Consider the following 18,651-nt stretch of genomic DNA (forward strand, 5'->3'; position numbering starts at 1 on the left):
CTGGGCTCCACTCAACTCGTAGAGTTTCTGACTCAGCAGATTTGGAGTGGGCCCGAGAATATGCATTTCTAACAAGTTCCCGGCCCATGCTCCTGGTCCTGGGGCAAAATCTGAGAAAGACCAATCTAGAGCCACATCTTCTGAGGCTTTCTTTTACATAAGGTTCCAATGGTTTGTGTTCTGTGCTTATTTGAATGTAAGCTAATTAGAACACTATCTTCAAATATCATGTGCCTTTTAAGCTTCAAAATATAGGTCTATCTCACTAAAAATAATACTAATGTAAAATTAATTACAATGGAATTAGTAAAGCAGAAATTAATCCCATATTAATCCCAAAAGATACAATGGAACTATAGAAATGCAAGTAAAATTCATATTCCAGAAGTTCCTATAATCCCTTCTTTTACTAGCTGTACAAGCTTAGACAAGCTAATTAAACTCTCTGAACCTCAATTTTCAAATCTGGAAAACAGAAATATAAAATCTACTTTAGAGAACTATTGCAAGGATAAAATGTGGTAAAGTGATCAACAAAATGCACAGTACATAGATTTATATAAAACAGTGATTATAAATAATAATCTGAGGATTTACTATGTACCAAGCACCATGCTAGCCACTGTACACATAAATCTCATTCAATCCTCAAAACCCTATGAAGAAGGGATTGCTGTTATTCCCATTTTACTGATGAAATGGAGGCAAAGAAACGTCAGTAATGTGCTCAGCATAACACAGCTATAAAGAAGTAGTGTCAGGATTTGAACCCAGGTGTCTCCCTCCAGAGCCCAAGCTCTGAAGCACTATGCTCTTTCTTCCCTTTTGATGTAAGGTCTTGCCTAGATCACTTGTTCCTGTATTTGTTAATTAATTAGACAGCAGTTTTACCTATTGCCATAACATGCAACTTACGAGAGAGTTAATATTCATGATGTCATATTGACATATATTCTTATTTTTAACACTCCTCAATGACAAAATAACATGGCTAACTATGACAGTCTAAAAAAAAAAAAAATAGCTCCCTTGAAAAATAGTATACCTTGCTGAAAAACAGGAGAAGAGTCATGTCAGTAATGGCCACAGAAAGTGAAGAGCTTGGCATTTGCCCCCTCCATTTTTCTTTCAGTTGGGAGGCAGCTTGCAAATGGAAAAATCATCTCCCATCACCTCGCTCTCAGACACTGAATATGATGAAAAAACAGAGTGAGGCCAAGCCCTGAAGCAAGCAGAACCCAGAGCAGCTTCCGTCCTAGCCGGGAGCCGAGAAGATTGATTAATCCTGAATAAGATCGCTATAGTTCCTCACCAGATCTGACTGCGGTAAGACATGAAAAATGCAGCAAATTAAAGCACTTTACATAACACAAAAGAAAGGCACTCTCGACATACAAATTTCCCTGTACCTACGAGGGGCTGTGCACAGACTTTCAGAATTATGTTTTTAAGGCATTTTCAATTATAAGAGGTATTTTTTTGACATACAGACAAATTTATGATAAAATATGTTACAGTGCCTAGAAACTGAAAGATCTTCTAGAACTAGGGTATTTCCATAGAAAGGAGTTGCCAAAAGAAGCAAGGCAGAACTCCAGAGGGAAGAAGGAGAGGTTAGGCACCCAAAGCTCATCTGATGGAGATCTTGGTGCTCATTCCCACAAAATAGTATTTGATGTTCTTCATAGTACGTAAGAATAAAAATCTGAGCTTAAAAAACAACACACTTACTCAGTTTGGGCCCCCTAAAGGGATAAGTTGAACTCTCATTTGCAAAGTGTCTCTTACTTGGATTCCAGAAATAAGGCCAACGTAAACAAAATGTCTGCTCTCATGTGAAAGAGCCAGGGTACTTTTAATGTACATGGCGGGCAAACCAGATCCTACTTTTTAAAGGTCTCACCCAACAGTGTCCCGGGGTGGCAGATGGAGTAACCATATCCATGACAAATCCCTGCCACCTAAGGGCCTAGACTCTAGGTAGTGTCAGTGCTCCGAAACGCCTCCCTAACCTATTTTCCAGTATGGCACAGTATTCTTGTTTTCTCATCCCCAAAGCCCAACTGTTCAGATTTTTTTTTAAAGTTAAATATGACACCTTACAAACTTTTCCTGGCATTTTTAGTTAAAATTAATGTTATGCTCTAATTGTGCATATTAAAATGCCATTTAGGTCTTATTTCCATCTAATTAAATAATGCAATCAAACATATAAATGTAATGGCATGTCCACTATAGTACTTAATTAAAGGGTCATTCAATGTTTATTGTCCTTCCTTAGAGTAAATCTAAAAGAGAATACATTAAATGATGTAAGAACTTTTCTGAACAGTCCAATCAGGAGAATAACGTTAACTCTCTGAATGTAGTTTAATTGCATGACTTATTTATACCTACTCTAGCTAAATAAAAGTAATTCTCAACCAGCTATTATGGAATTCATGTAGTTATAAATAATTTTATTATATGATCCTGACTTAGTTTTGGAAAATAATTTCTGGATTAAAAAAACTCAAGAAGAAAAATTATCTCAATATAGTTCGCTTTAGTGAGGAAATACAATACACTACTTGGCATGTGTCCACAGGAAAAGTCTGGCTCCCAGATGCTTCTTGCCAGCCCACAGTGGATTCAACAATGTTTAAACAACTGACAATGTGTACTCATAGCACTGACGACATAGTGACCAAAAATTCAGCAGGAGCCTGTCTCATGGGTATTTTCATATATTGAAAAGTAATATCAAAACAAAACAAATCACAGACACACTTCACAAACCAAAAAGATTCAACACAATTCAGCTGGGCTTTTTTAAAGTAAATGTCACCAAAATTACACAAAAAAATTTACAAATAAGATTTGTTATATACCACTGCAAGAAACTCAAAACATATCCATGTTTTTTACTGTATTTGTCTTCTTGAAAATGAGAAATATAAACTCTAATTTGGTTCCCATATCAAAAGTCCATCAATCACTCTTTCCAGCAACAAATTAACTGTTTCCATAGCTCCTTCGTTATAACCATACAATTTATATTAATATCCATGATTTCCTAAAAACCGTATCTGTTGCTAACAGCTGTTTCTATTTGTTTGAACCAAATGAAATTCCCAGTGTCTTACCACCTTTGGTGTCCCAAACAATAACTTTCTAAAATTCAAGGATAAAGCAAAACTTCAAAATTTTGACATCAAACTGGTAGCCCAGTTTTCTTAGATACATAGTATCTGTGTTCTTCATAACTGGCCCACAAGTGTATCCTTTAACTGGAATGATACATCTTCTAACCAGGAAGGTTCTGAGTAAAATCTACATCCTACTGTAGTAGAGTCAAGCATAAACAAAATACTGTTAATATTTAATATGAAATCAGCTGTCACAAATGTAGCCAACAGTGAAAAAGCCATGATACAAATAAAATTACTTTGTGTGATTTTCTCTATTTCCAGATGACAAGTTTCTTTGAAATGATATTCTCTCTCTTAATAACGAACAACTTCTGTCACACAATGTTTATGTCATGTAAGTTTTGCAAATCAATAGTGCAAAAACTGATTTGACTTTCTGGGAGAGAAAATGATAGATCGGCATAGGGAATAAAATAAGTTATTTAAATTAGGAGGACTTCACTTGATTAGAATGCCAACCCCATTTTTAAGATATGTTCTCATGTAACATTAACCTCATTTGGCACGACCTTAAATGGAAATATGTATTATTATTAGCTTATAAAACTAAAGTATACATTTGGATCTGATAGATCTCTACCTTGATACAACTTTTGAGTAATTCTTTGTATATACGAATGTCATTATTTCCCTAAATAGTAATAAGCAGCCATTTGGGATCATTTACTTCATAAATTTAGCAGACATTTAAAATCTCTTCCTTCATAAATTCAACAAAAGTTTCTTCTTGGCAAGAAGAAATTAATATTAAGAGTATAAAGCCCATTAATACTCAGGAGACAGGACAGTAGACACCCAGCATAGAGCCTTGCCTATAATATATACTCAAATTTTTCTTTATTTGCCTTGAATTAAAGCTTATAAATGAAGCACTTATAATTAAGCTAAGTCTCTACTGTAGTGTTTTTGCAATAATTGATTAGCTATGACTAGGAAGTCAACCTCTAGCTATATGGTCAACCAAGCTGAAACAGACCTCTCTTCCTACTGGCTCAAAGGGGAATACTTGCAGGGTGGGGTTGAAGCTGGAGTTTTAACATCTCCATGATACAGGACATGGCCTTGAGTCCATGAGAAGGAGAGAGCTGGAACTAAGACCCTGACCTGCCCAGGGAAGCCACAAGGAAGTTTTTTGTCTTTGCAGGGCTCTGGAAAGTGGTAGTCAGAGTGGGAGGGAAAGGCTTTCCTGTGAGAAATCAAAACTCCAAGCCTGTACAATGTGAGATCCAAATTTATACTCTCCTCAAGTGTGGTATTCCCAAATGAAGACATTTAACATGAAAATTGTGAAACTCCTGGGGCTCTAGCAGAAGCAAATGCAAAACTATTGTGCAGATGCATTTCCAGAACCCAGGGCACACAGCACCCCCGTAGGGGCAGGGAGAAAACCTGATAAGCTTGAAATACTTGGAGCTAGCAGAAAAGACACCCAAGTAAACAGGCAATCCCTGTGTGGCTGGCTCTAACAGAAGGCAACACAGAACGCTGTCAGAGCACAGAGGAGAGCTAAGAAATTAAGGAGAAGTCCAAGGAAATGTAACTCTTTATTTCTGCAACATTTCTAAGCTATAGATTCAAAACACAAATTGCACTAGTCTGGTCCCTTTGCTTTCACCCAGTGAAGGATTGATCCCGCATGAATATTTTCTGGGGCTTTGGACCATCTGGTTTTTAATGTCTCAAGCAATGGGGTTTCTTCCACCACTTCCTTTGGAAAGTCTGGGTTTTCTTTTTTTTTTTGGTTGTTGGGACCAAAAAAAATAGGTTTATATGTTGAGGGGACTTGGTGGTTGTTTTTAGAACTTTTTCTTTCTTGTTAACTCTTTCTTAAGTCCTTTCATGAATATAAATTCCCCTCTTTCCCTACGACATGAATGTGCTATAATCTGGCTTCTTTCAAATATACCAACAGTTACTCCATCTAAACATTTTTTAGAAAGGTTTTCCTTTAATAAACTCTCTGACCTTAATCATTTTACTTGCATCTTCAGAATGCTCTTTAGCTGGTGTTCAGAACCACATTTTGCTCATTGAGCATGAGCAGCTCTGAATGAATAGGTCCCCTCAGATATCTCACCTACTGGCATAGACTCAGCTTTGATCTCTTATCAGTCTCTGACTACTTTTTCAAAACTACTTGCTATTGAGCAGTTGTTATATTTTATATTCCTATTTAACAAAATCTGAGTTATATTGGTCAACACTGCATCCCTGGTGCTTAGCACAGTGTCTGACATAAAATAGCTGCCTAATAAATATTTGTTGCATGAATAATTGATAATAATTTATTGCATGAATAATGAATAATTAAATTGCTTACATAAAAGTTGGGTTTTTTCTTTTTTATTTTCTGATATCGTCATATGTTTCATTTTCTTCTTTTTCAGTTCATTTACTAGAATTTTAAATGTTTGCTTCAGAATACCTTTAAATTAATGCTGGGGTCTTAGGAAATATTAAATAAACGACTAGGATCAAAACTCATATTTTAAAGTGTCTAGACACATATATCTACATGTTTTGGGGTTACTGTCTTTTACAGTTACCTCTCAAGCAATACAGGGAGAGATTATATTTTATTATGGATATAGACGACCTTCACCTTGACCCACCTAATCAAGCTAGGTTTCCAGGAAGAACTGAGATGTAAGGTAATTTTTGAAAGAAAACATAGGCTGACTAGGGAAGTGAAATGAGGTTATCTGGTGGATGAGAGACTGTAACAGGCAATGTGAAATCAGGAGCAGGACATGTAAACAGTGGGCTGAGGAAAGGAGCTTACTTAATTGAAGGAAAGGGTGTGGAGTGGAGAAGGGAAACAAGGCTTAATGGAAGCCACAGCTGGTACTAAGAATGAGCAAATTGAATCTTGACCACAGCCTTCTCTTTTCTAGACCCTCCAATGACTCCTCCATACCCACTGAATCAAAGTAGTGGTTGAAAGATAATTTTTAAGCACTTTCCCCAAGCATCTGTCTTATCATTGAATCTTAACGTTTGTTTCACCGTCCTTTAAGCTGCTTCTGTAACTTTCCACATCCAAGTTTACTTTTAAATATGAAGCTCCTCATTTTCTTACTAGTTACATTAAGTCCTCTGATTTTTGTCCTTGCAGATGTCAGCTTTTAAAAATCATAGTTAGGATCCTGTGCTCTCTCTACCTACTTTACTTGTGGTCTTTAATGAATGGAAGCAAAGGAGAATGTCATTTCCTGGGAAATGTCTCGCTTGAGATGACTAACCTACCATAGGGAACTGGTAACTCAAGTTGGTCTTGTTGCTCACAGTAGATGATCTATCTTTAATGGTACGAAAGATTGATGATGTTAGAGCTTTTCATCACTCAATGTATTACATTTCACAAGTTTATTTAGTTGAGGCCATGCTCACTGCAACAGCAATGTTAGATTTTAATGCGGTTTTGGGAGAGCCGCACTTCAATATACCACTGATAATATACTGTTTACTATAATCGTTCTCTAAGGATCCTGCAGTAATTGGTGTTATCAGGAAAAGAATCATCGTAGAGAGGAAGGGTTTCTCTTATTTTAACTAAAGGGCCCTTCTAACCAAAGACTACATTATTCAGGTATTATTTATTGACTTCTTATCAGGAAGGCACTTGCCTAAGTACACTGGGGGATGCCAAGAAATAGAAAGTTGGATCCCTGCTCTTGAGGAGCTTATAATAAAGAAAAGTTACAAAGATCCATTCATTTGCTTGTTTTCTGAATAATCACATGAAAAGTAAAATATTAATATAAGATTTATAGAACAGTAGATAACATAAAAAATGTCACAAAGTTGCATGTGATTAATTTTCAAATGAATGGCGCTATGGAAGTTCAAAGAAGCAGAGGTCACTTCATGCTGGGATGGGCAAAAGAGGCCTTTCTGGGAAGATGCGATTTATCATATGGGCAATGGAGAGCCATTCAACATTTTGGAGCAGCAGAAAGATATGACTCGAGAAACTTCTGAATTCTGTATTTCTTGAAAATATTTACCCCATTAAGTAAAAAATTATTAATCAGTTTATAAAGGAGGTTTTGAATTCTTTTATATATATTGTCTCCTAGCATCAGAAGAGACATTCTTGATAAAAGTTTTAATGGTCAGAATGGTAGAGAATATGATATTATAACACTGAGGTTAGTATTATATCATAATACTGTACTGTGTTTAGTATTGTACCATTCTATACTTACAAAAATACTGTACTGTGCCCAATAAATACACAGAATCTTCCAGGGCATTTTAGTTGTTTTTAATGGAATGACCACAAAGGTTCCACCTAAGTGGGTGTAGAGAAAATACTATATTTGTAACAATACCATACAATAGTGTAATAAACATACAGAATCAACAAGGGTACTGTCATTGTTTCTGATGGGTGACTACACAGGTTCTACAAAGGTGTGGATAGGGGGCCAAGTGGTATAGTAATACCACTGGACTTTGGAATCGGTAACAGTGTGATTTAGATAGATACATAGATATATTGATAGATAGATCTATCTATATATATGTTTAATTTTATTGTTTTTTTCTATAGATATTCATATACCTGTTTCTCTGATTAAACTATAGCATATTTCAGGACACGGGCTATTTATTCATCATCTTAGCATCCACTCTGTATCTTGTAGATAGTGAGATATATAAGAAAATATGGTAGAGTTGATTGTGGACTGTGTGGATAGAAAAATGAAAAACTAATCAACCACAAGTTTTATCTATATGCTATTTGAATGAATTTTTGTTCTTTAATTACTTCATTACCTTGACATATTAATTTAGTACAAGGTGCCTAGTGCTTGACTGGTTCTTGAACACCTCAGCATTCTCCAGCCTCAGCACCTTTGCACTTGGCATTCCCTGTGCCTAGAAGGTGCTTCATTTGGCTTTTTGCATTTACTAGTTTTATCCAAGAGGTTTCAGTTTAAATGTCGCCTCTTCCTTGACCACAGAATATAAAATATTTACTCCTTTCACATCATCCTCTTATCTTCGTATCACTTACTACAATTTGTAATTATCTTAACAGAGAACAGGTCTGCCTTTTTTATGCCTAAACCCCCAACAGCTAGAACAGAACCTAGCATGTAATGGGCTTTCAATAAATATTTGTTGAATCAATTAAACACATAATAATAAGAACATATGATGAGAAGAAAAGACAAAGTAGAAACAAAAAGCTCCACTATTAAGGAAATAAAGCATAAATAGGAAAATAACTTGAAACAATCAGCAACCATCAGGAAATCTAAAATAGTACTGAGATGCTTACTTATAAATATTATATATAACAAGAAAACAAAATGGGAAAGGCCAAAGGAGGAGAGTTTCAGGAAGAAAGGGGTGGTGAGTAAAATAAAATTTCCAGAGATGACTTTGAGGACAGAGACTGATGATCGGGCGAGTACTGGTGACTTTGAGGGAGCTGTTTTAGTTAAGAGATAAAGATAGCAAATCAAATTGCCAGGCATTAAGGAGTGAGCAGGTGAAGAGACACCGGAGACAGGGCCCAAAGAGCTCTGCAAGAATTTTCATGCTAAAGAGAAGTAGAGTTAGATTGCAGCTCCTTGAACCAGGATCAGGAATGTGGAAAGACGCCCAGACAAGAAGGTAGGAGATTTAGGATCCAGTTCCAAAGAGAGCTCCAAAATGCCACTCTGCATCTGAATTTCCTTATTCATCCATAAGAAAAATTTTCTGCTCCATCTCAACTCCTGTAATAACGAACAAAGGGGCTAATGGATAAGCAGTTATAAGGAGCTGTCATTTCTTAGTAAGAATTCTAACGAAGTTCTAATAAAGAGGAACAAATCTATAACAGAATGTCTTATTTAAAACAAGATCAAGGTAAAATTTCACTTGAGCTTAATTAAGTTGGACTGGATTTTTTCTGACTTTGTTGAAGGCTTTGCATTTACTTGACTGCAGCGCTTGCTGAGGCCAGATATGAAGAGTGCTTATATTTATCGCTGACATTATGTTGAACTTGTCCATTCTTATTAATCATTGCTTTAAAGTAAGCAGCTGAGTACTCTTAGGAAGTTGATATTCCCAGCTGACCTATCTGCAAAAATAGTGAAGCTTGACGCTCTCCTGCTGCAGCCTGTCTCTAGAGATGTTGTGTGTGTGTGTGTGTGTGTATGTGTGTGTATTTTTTCTAGGACCTAAAAAAGCAAATAAATTTTTGTGAAGCTACTACAAACTTTATCACATTCTATGTTCTGAAAGGATGGAGGAATTAAAAACAAAAGCAGGTTCTGATCTGTTTATACTCTACATGGTTGGCAAATCATATCTGCAGAATGAAGACTCCAGTTAAAAAGTCTGATAAAAAAGCGATTAGAAGCTAGGCCTTGAAACTAATTGCTGAGATTTCTTGGTACTAAAAGATAAGGCATTCAGTTATGTATAGATACAAAACCTACAGTGTGAATATTTGACCTTCTGGCACAGTTTTAGGATTCTTCATCTAAAATTCACAGAAAAATCTTAATAGCCCAGCTCCATTAGTGAAATTTTTCTTCTTGTTTTATAAATGCTAGTATTTTCATCTGATTAGAGCGGTTGACATTTGAGTACCTTCTGGTTCACCAACTAGTTCTCTAGGCAATGTAAACATAAACATGTGAGTCTGAAAATTTAGAATTTGGTGGCTAAATAATCCAAACCATCAATAACTTCTAGTGATTCTATTAGGGTCTCTAAAAAAGAAATCTGATCTTTTTTTGTAGGGTCCTTTCCTCTTGTTAAAGTTTCTATTCCTTCTTTTGTCTCTTTAATCATTTTAAATGCACTTATTTTAGTCTTTTTTCAGATTGTTCTCTCATCTCCAGTTCCTTATGGATTAATTCTCTCATTTATCTTATTCTTCACCATATCCCTCCAAACATGGTTTAACGCATCATGCCACAAATTTTTATCAGTACTATTTTGTCTTTCAGAACTACATATTTTGTAATTTCCATTGTGATTTCCTTTTTTAACTCATGAGCTATTCAGAAGTTTATTTTTCACCTCCAAACACAAGGGCTTGGTTATTTTTAATTATATTTTTAGTGTGTTGGTTTCTAATCAAATTTCATTGTATTTAAAGAATGTAGTCTGTATGATATACATTCAGGCAAATCTATATGTTGAGATTCAATTGTGAAATTATATGTAGTCAATTTCCATGAATATTCTATGTATACTGAAAAGAACATACATCTTTTTAGATAGATTAGATCAAGTTTATTAATTTTTTGGTTCAAATCTTCCTTACGCTTACTAATTTTTGCCCCCTTGGTCTACCAATTTCTAAAAGGGATATATTAAAATTTCCCACTATGATTGAGGATTTGTCAAATTTGTCTTATAATAAGTTTTTGCCTTATAGTTTTCAAGGTTATGTAGTTAGAAGCATTTAAGCTTTATCTTCTTTTACTATTATTATGCAGTGTCATTCAGTACTCCTTTTATTGCTTTATGCCTTAAATTCTATACTGTCTGTTGTTAACATTGCTGTAGCAGCTTTCTTTCAAGAAGATTGCCTGGTATATTTATTTTCATTCCCTTATTTTGAAAATGTCTATGTGGTTTTATTTCAGAAATATTTCCCCTAAGAAGAATGTTACTAGACTAAAAAAAAATCCAATGTGATAATTTCTGTCTTTAACAGATAAATTTAATCAAGTTACATTTATTGTAATTACTTTTATATTTGGGCTTATTTTTACCTTATTTTCTCTTTGCTCCTTTTTCTTTTTTTTCCCTGCCTTCTTTTAGATTTAAATTTTTTTCTGAGATCACTTTTATTTCGCCTCTCCTGCTTTGGGAACCCCAAAATTGCATTCCTATTTGGTACTTATTCTGAAATTTTAACATGTATTTCCTAACAAAGACCACAATTACTAAGTATTTCTCTCCTCCTTCCTCCTGAACAGAATAACAGTTAACATACTTTCATTACCCTACATCTTCATCTTGCCCCCGCTAATTTTATTAATTGTTAGTTACATTTAGTTTCGCCTCTTTTTTTATTTTTTATTTTTTTGAGGAAGATTAGCCCTGAGCTAACATCTGCTACCAATTCTCCTCTTTTTGCTGAGGAAGACTGGCCCTGAGCTAACATCCGTGCCCACCTTCCTCTATTTTATATGTGGGACGCCTGCCACAGCATGGCATGACAAGTGGTGCCCTGGTCCCCACCCAGGATCTGAACCGGCAAACTCCAGGTCACTGAAGTGGAACGTGTGAACTTAACCACTGTGCCACTGGGCCGGCCCCTAGTTTTACCTCTTTTTTTAAATTAAAAAAAAGCTCATGTAAAAATAATCAACAGTTAGTAAAAGTCACTAACATATTTTACCCATTTCTGTGTTCACTATTGTTTCCTGTATTCTCCACCTTTCCTCTGTATTCACTTTTCTTTAGGCTAAAGTTCATAGTAAGGGGCAGAGCTGGGAGGCAAAGCAATGTGTTGCTCTCAACCACAACAATTTACTAGTTGCAGATTTAGAGAAAGGTATTCTGTGTGTAGGGACAGGAGGTGGAGCTGGTAGATAAGAGGCAGATGGAGAGGAAGAGGGGAAGTGGAGGATAGCTTGAGAGACGATGTCATGATAGTTTTGACACTATCTGTCAGAAGACAGGATTCCTATGACAGAAAAGCAAAAACAACAAACTCATGAGACATGAACATAGTATATATACTTTTTTGTTATTGTTCTTGGCTGTCAAGTTGATTCCAACTCCTAGAGACCCTGTATACAGCAAAGTAGAACCATACCTGCTCTTTTTGCGCCATCCTCTCACCTTCTGGCACTGTATCAGACAATGCTCCACTGTTATTCATAGGGTTTTCATGGCCAATTTTTTCAGAAGTAGGCAGCCAGGTCCTTCCTTCTAGACTAGTCTGGAAGCTCTGCTGAAACCTGTCCACTATGGGTGACCCTGCTGGTATTTGAAATACTGGCGGCATAGTGTTCAGCATCACACAGCTGCCACAGGATGACAACTGATGGACGGGTAGTGTGGCTCTCTGACCAGGAAATGAACCTGGGCCACGGTGGTAAGAGTGCCTAATTTTAACCACTAGACAACCAGGGCTGGCATATATGTACATAAGACATAAAAAAACACAGGGAATTAAGGGTGTAGTCATAGGTCAAGGCTTGGGCCAAGAAGGGAAGGAACAGTTACACCCCTTTAAGGCCTGTGTAAGAATGGCAGAGGGATTGCAGCACCTCGGCGCAGTGCCTGCCACATAATAAGTGCTTAAGAATATTTACAGAATGAAAGAAATGAAAGCAAGGAAGAAAAGAAAGGATGGAAAAGAAAAAGGGAAGGTAAGAAAATAAAAGAATGAGAAAAGGAAGAAGGTAGTAAGGAAGTAGGAAGAAAAGGCAATAAAGGGCAGAAGAACGTGAATCAAAAGAAGGATCTCGTTTTTAAAAAAAATTTCCATGCATTTGTATATTTGTAAATGGGCAAAAAAAAGACAAAAGATTCATATCAACTGTTACTGATGTTTACTTAGGGTAGAGGGTGAATGATTTCCACTTTTTTATTTTATGCACATCAGCAATATTTAAGGTTTTTTCCTGTGAGCATGTATTGTTTGTAAATAAAGATTTAAAAATTAAGACTTAGCAAGAGCAAAAGGAAAATGAACTGAGAATAACAAAGAACGCCTGACGTGGCTTGTTGTGAAGTACATTCAGGTGAGCCCACCTTCACCGATCCCTCTCAGGGCTGCCTGAGTGCTTCCCTGTTGACCTCCAGGGCAGAGACCATTTTCCTGCCATCTCAAGCTCATTACTCTCTTCGAAATCCAGGCCCAAGAAGGGAGAGAAGTCCTATAAGAGGGCTTCTTCTCCTCTTAAAGCTACCTTCCAGGTACCCCTGGAATTGCATGACCCTGCATTCTCCCAGGATGCCTTACTCCCTTTAAGAGGATCCAACCCCTTACCCACGGGTCTTTCACTTCAGCCTCAAAAGAACAACCCTACCAGAATATTATAAGCCAAGTATTCATACAAGAAAGACACATATTTACAACATCAAAATTAAACTCTTCCTTCACACATTGTAGCTCACGAAAATAGAGAAAAAGTGTCCTTCCTTTTTCATCTTTGATGGTTTTCTCATTTCTCTAAGACTGACAGAACTTCAGTCCCTTGAAGGAAACAGTGACAGACTCGTCCAGCTGGTCCCTTATGACCTAGAACCATTCTATGAAATCCTAGTTTTATGTACGTAAGAAAACCTATGTTGTGTCCATAAAAATAAACTCTTCCACGGAGCATGGTTTATGGGTTTTTATAACTCAAGAGATACAGATAAAAAGGTGATAAAGCAAAAGCTATCCATTACAGTCCTGCACCAAGCTTTCTCAACCTTACCACTATCGGCATTTGGGGCCAGATAATTCTTTGTTGTAGGGGCTGCCCTCTGCATTGTAGGATGTTTAGCAGCATCCCTGGCCTCTACACACTAGATGCCTGTGACACACATACATGCACACACATGTATGCACGCACATGCACCAGTTCTGGCAACCACAAATGCCTCCAGGCATTAAATCATTAAATGTACCCTGGGGATCAAAATCTGCTCTCATTGAAAACCACTGATATAGCTCCAAGTTGCAAAAAACAGATTAGCTTATCTCTCTGCCAGTAAAAATGTAAGTTTTGCCTACACACAGGTATTTTGGGTTTTAATATATGTTAAACCATCTCTTGCAATGAAAAGAATTTGTTTGCAATGCCAATGGCAAAGCAGAGAAAAACTACATGACAGGCACAATTATATTCCAAAGCTTCATGCCATATTACGAAATAGGTAACATAAAGAACACTAAAGTCATATTTATATTCAACAAAGACAAAAATATAAACAATTAGACATGTGCAGTGACCCTAATTTATGGATGTTTTCCTTATATTCTATAACTTCAGATAACCCTCTCAGCAGAGTTCAGAGCTGAAACCATCCAAAAAATTGACTCTAATCTAGTTATCCACTTGGGAAAAAATGTTTATCATACCGTATATTAGACACCATACCTCCACACTTAACAACTTTATAATTCAGTACCATAGTTTAAGAAAAAAGAATGCCAGCAGGCTGCCTGGACTAACAATATTAAAATGCTGAATATATGTGGTTCTGTGAAAGTCAGCTGGCATCTTTCCTCCACATTCCAAAGAAGGAATGAGAAAAATTCTTTGGTGAAACCAGGACCTACCATCACTTACAATGATGTTAACACCCGAGACTCCAGGGTCCCCTAAAATCTTGATATTAACTTGGTAATATGAGTGATAATTATTCAGCAAGAAAATAAAGCTAAAATGTATTTTGGGGGGTTGTTACCACTTTTGATTAAGTTAGCATTCATGTCCACTTGCCGGAGACTGCTTCAAATTTAAGGACCCAAACACTTCTTTTTTATGTATACATCATAGTTTCATTGAAAAAAATTTATAGTTGCATTTTACTTTATGTTCCATTTTAGATGCAGATAGTGAGACTGAATAAATTTAAAATGTAATTGAATGACCAAAGGATAAAAACATCCTTTCCTGGCTTGTAATAGTTTAATCTGTCATTACGATAAAAAAAAATGAATGAATTAACACTTAAAAAAATAGGTTAATGGAATTAGAAATTCATCTTCCTGTTTTATGTTGCCCTCTCTCCTCCAGTCCCCTTGCCAGAAGAATTTCAAATGCAATTCCCTTGAAAGCGACAGATTTAACAGGCTAACAGGAGGTTACCGTCTTGTTACTGGACTGATTCTATTAGTCTATATCTAAAAAAATCTTTTTGTTGTTTTTTCTGCACAATTTCCTGACATTAAAAAAAAATCAAGTGACAAGGTAACTAGAAGAGAAGAGCAAGCTGGATTGATTTTTGCAACAATGTCCCAAGTATTGTCTTCCCCTTTCAAGATTCAAAATCAAACAAAAATGTTCTTCTGTATTTCTAGTGAAAAAATGAGCAATAACTTCCGAAATTTGTGCTAAACCAAATGAACTCATTACTGCATTAAAAAATGGATTAACACACTTTGATCAATATATTAGCTGTGCAAACAAATACACTATTGTAACATAGTATAGACTATAGGAACATTACACTGTAAGCCACTTTGCCTGGCCTATGCTAACAGGTACTAAGACATAAAAGAAGTCAAAGCATTAAGGTATTTTGAAGAAAAGCCAGATGCCTTTAATACTCCCCAGAAATGGCACTCTCTCAACTCTTCTGTACATATGTATTAATCCTCTAAATGCAAAGAAATTTTACAAATTTATTCTTATTCATTTGTGAAGTTAGTTAAAAATTAATGAACAAGAAATGAAAGAGAAACTATTGTAATAAAGTTAGAATATTCTAACTGAAAAACAATTACGAGACTATTTATACAATAGTGTAAATTATGGAATTTATGAACATTTAGAATTATGGACGTTTTTAAGGGATATTTTGCAATACAGTTTTTTAAACAATGTTTTCTTCTTATTCTTGAGACTTAAACACTGCAGGTTTATTTTACATTAAAAAATGCATTTATTAGAGTAAGAGTTTTACTTTCTCAAAAAAAGAACTTTGTGATTTAAAGTAACATGTTGAATGCTTAGATTTTTCTTCAAACACATTTGTATGCTTCATCTTTCAACTAAGAGGATTAGTTTTCAACTATATATAATTGACAGAAAATTGTGTTGAAATGGTAGTATTAATTAATTCCGGGAATTTAACCAGTCAGATTTCAGAGATATGCAGTTCTTTGTACAGAACTGGAAAAATACCAACAGTTTGTAAACGTGTCCACTACTTTTCCACTGTCTTCACCTCCTTTCAAAATTATACTCATATTTCACAGAAGTGAAAGCAATTAGTTCAATTCTTATTATGAAAGAGAGATCATTTCTTAAAGGAAAAAAGTTACCTTTCTAGTTTTAGATATTTAATCAAACAAAACCTCTAAGAGACAACTTTAGGGCTTTCACTAAGAAAAATCCCCTCTGTAGTGGCTGGCTCCAACTCGGCCAACTTGAACTGTGCAGATGTTGAAGTGGCTCTCGGTTACACCGAGGAAGAAAGACGAGCTAGACATTCCGCAGCTGCCTCCGCCAGCCTCCTCCCCAGGGGCACAGCTGCAGGCTCGACCAAGCTCAATCACTCTGTACAGCAACTGGGATCCCAGGCTGGGGCAAGCAATCCCAGGGCAGCTAAGATTTCTTCCAGGACCACAGCAAGAAGTAAGACTACTTAAAGAGCAACCAGTTATTTCCAACAATTATGTGGCCCCAGGCCAAAAAAAGGGATTAAGAAGAACATCTGTAGCAAGGGAAAGTAAAAGACGTTTCATGCTTTTAAGATTTCAAGCTACTTACAGGAGATCTTCCTTGGACCCTTATTATGAAAATGATTGTGAATACTTGATCCTATTCCTGACCATTTCTCTATTTGGGGGCAGGGAGAGGATGATCAAGTTGAAGAAACACAGAACTTAATTGACAGTCAATTCAACAATTGTAATGTAACCCATTCATTGCAGGATTTTAAAAGAATAAAATGTATATGATAGTAATATTGTGTTTAAAGGTACTACACTCTTCCATTTTACATCTGTATAAGCTCTCCTGAACATTTTAAAGATTAAAATCATTGTTATTAATGATATGGTATGACTAAAAATAAGCAGCCAGAGAATAGTCTTCCTGCTTGAGAATAACTGATGCTATGGCAGATGCCATTTTCTTAGGATAAATCAGAAAGGAGAGAGTTACGAACTATGTTTCACTAAAATAATAGAAATATATAGGTTACTATTTCCCACAAAATTATGCTTTTATACTAATCAGCTTCTTCTAGGGTAAGAAAGGACAATATGTAGACGCATATTTTGAACAGTTTTTGTAATTTCTTGAATTTATAATACCATTACAAACCTTAATTCTTACTTGGTCAGAGAACCATTATTATACCTTCATATGAGCACTTGCAAGAATTTACCAGATACAATAATGACGATGTGACAATTTGTTGTGGGCTTGCTATGATTCAAGCCCTGTGCTAAGAGCTTTAGATACATTACCTCATTTACCCTCCCCAATGACTATCCCCATTTTATAGATGAAGAAATTGACTTTTAAGGTCGTTGAGCTAGTAAACGGTACAGCCAGAATTTAAACTTTTTAACTCTAAAGTCCATGCTAGCTATTATGTTCTACTGACTTCACTGAAAATGACATCTGTACATTAATTTGCAACACTTTAAGTAATTCTGAAATGAATTTTAAAGGTTTATACTATGTCGTTAAATTGTTCTATTCACAGAAAAATAGCCTGTCTACATGAGATGTTAAATCTCACTTATATTGCTTATAATCCCTTTTTCTTCTCTACCGATTTTTTTAATAGCCAGAAAAAAGCTTATTTCAACCTAGAGTATTAGTAATGCAAAAATTCCCTGAATGTTTTCATATTCTAAATATCCCAAGTTCCAGATGCCTATCTTTCTGTTTTAGATTGACTCTCAAAACTACAAGTCAAATAGCTAACAGATAATTAATTTTATGATTCATAACAGATACTAAGGCATATAAACACTAAACCATGACTGAAAATGTAGAATAAGATAACTTATTCATCCCGATGATAAACTATCAAGAAAACCTCAAGCCTCAAAAGGCCTTTGCTTCTAGTTCAACAATATTCCTTTAAGACAACGCAATACACTCCAGCAAGGAGGAATCTATGAGGCAGAAGCTGTTGACATATGGGGTGTGCACAGAACTTCTGGTTAATGGAAGTTCCAAGATGTATAAACAAAAAATGATGTGTGAGTTGGTGGAAAAAACTGTAAGGCAAGTCAATTTTTTAATTAAAAAATTATGTAGCATAAACAATGCTAATGAGCCAAAAGTCCCATGAGATTAGGACTGTATCTGCTTCATTTTAACATTCCATTCACTTTTCATAAGCGTACATCCACTCACTTAAAATGCCTCAAGCAGAACCCTTTGCGTAAAATAGAGTTTTGAAGATTTTCTTTGTCCTTGTTTTTAAGATCTCACCATTTTCTACTCAAGTTGTCAACTTGATGATATATGACATTTTTTAAAAAGCTCTAAAATCCTTAAATGAATCACCAGATAATAAATACCTGGAAGCTCTTCATAAATTTCATCATCAATTGGTTGACTGCTTCCTGGTGAACTGCTGATTGGGAGAGGATGATCAACATCATCATATAATTCTCCTCTTTCTTCATCATCCTCAGGAATATTATCAGATCCCATATCTACAAGATATGTTTCATGAAGTAAATTTTTAAGGAATGCAAAGGAGATTTTCAAAACCGTTTCCTCAATTAATGCAGCCCTACAAAGTCACAATATTGTTATATGCTATATCCTTAACTTAAAATATTTTTAATTGATTG

The 18,651-nt window shown here is 35.6% G+C and overlaps 1 protein-coding gene across 1 annotated transcript in view; it reads right to left on the reverse strand.

Moving 5' to 3' along the window:
• SKAP2 (src kinase associated phosphoprotein 2) overlaps positions 1–18,651 on the reverse strand; it is a 169,456-nt gene that overhangs the window by 33,622 nt on the left and 117,183 nt on the right. The window contains exon 9 of the mRNA XM_046670360.1: positions 18,373–18,510. Within this exon, the coding sequence (XP_046526316.1) occupies positions 18,373–18,510 (138 nt within the window). The remainder of the gene's footprint in view (positions 1–18,372; positions 18,511–18,651) is intronic.

The sequence above is a fragment of the Equus quagga genome, chromosome 8, assembly GCF_021613505.1.
Source record: "Equus quagga isolate Etosha38 chromosome 8, UCLA_HA_Equagga_1.0, whole genome shotgun sequence".
NCBI classification, from domain to species: Eukaryota; Metazoa; Chordata; class Mammalia; order Perissodactyla; family Equidae; genus Equus; species Equus quagga.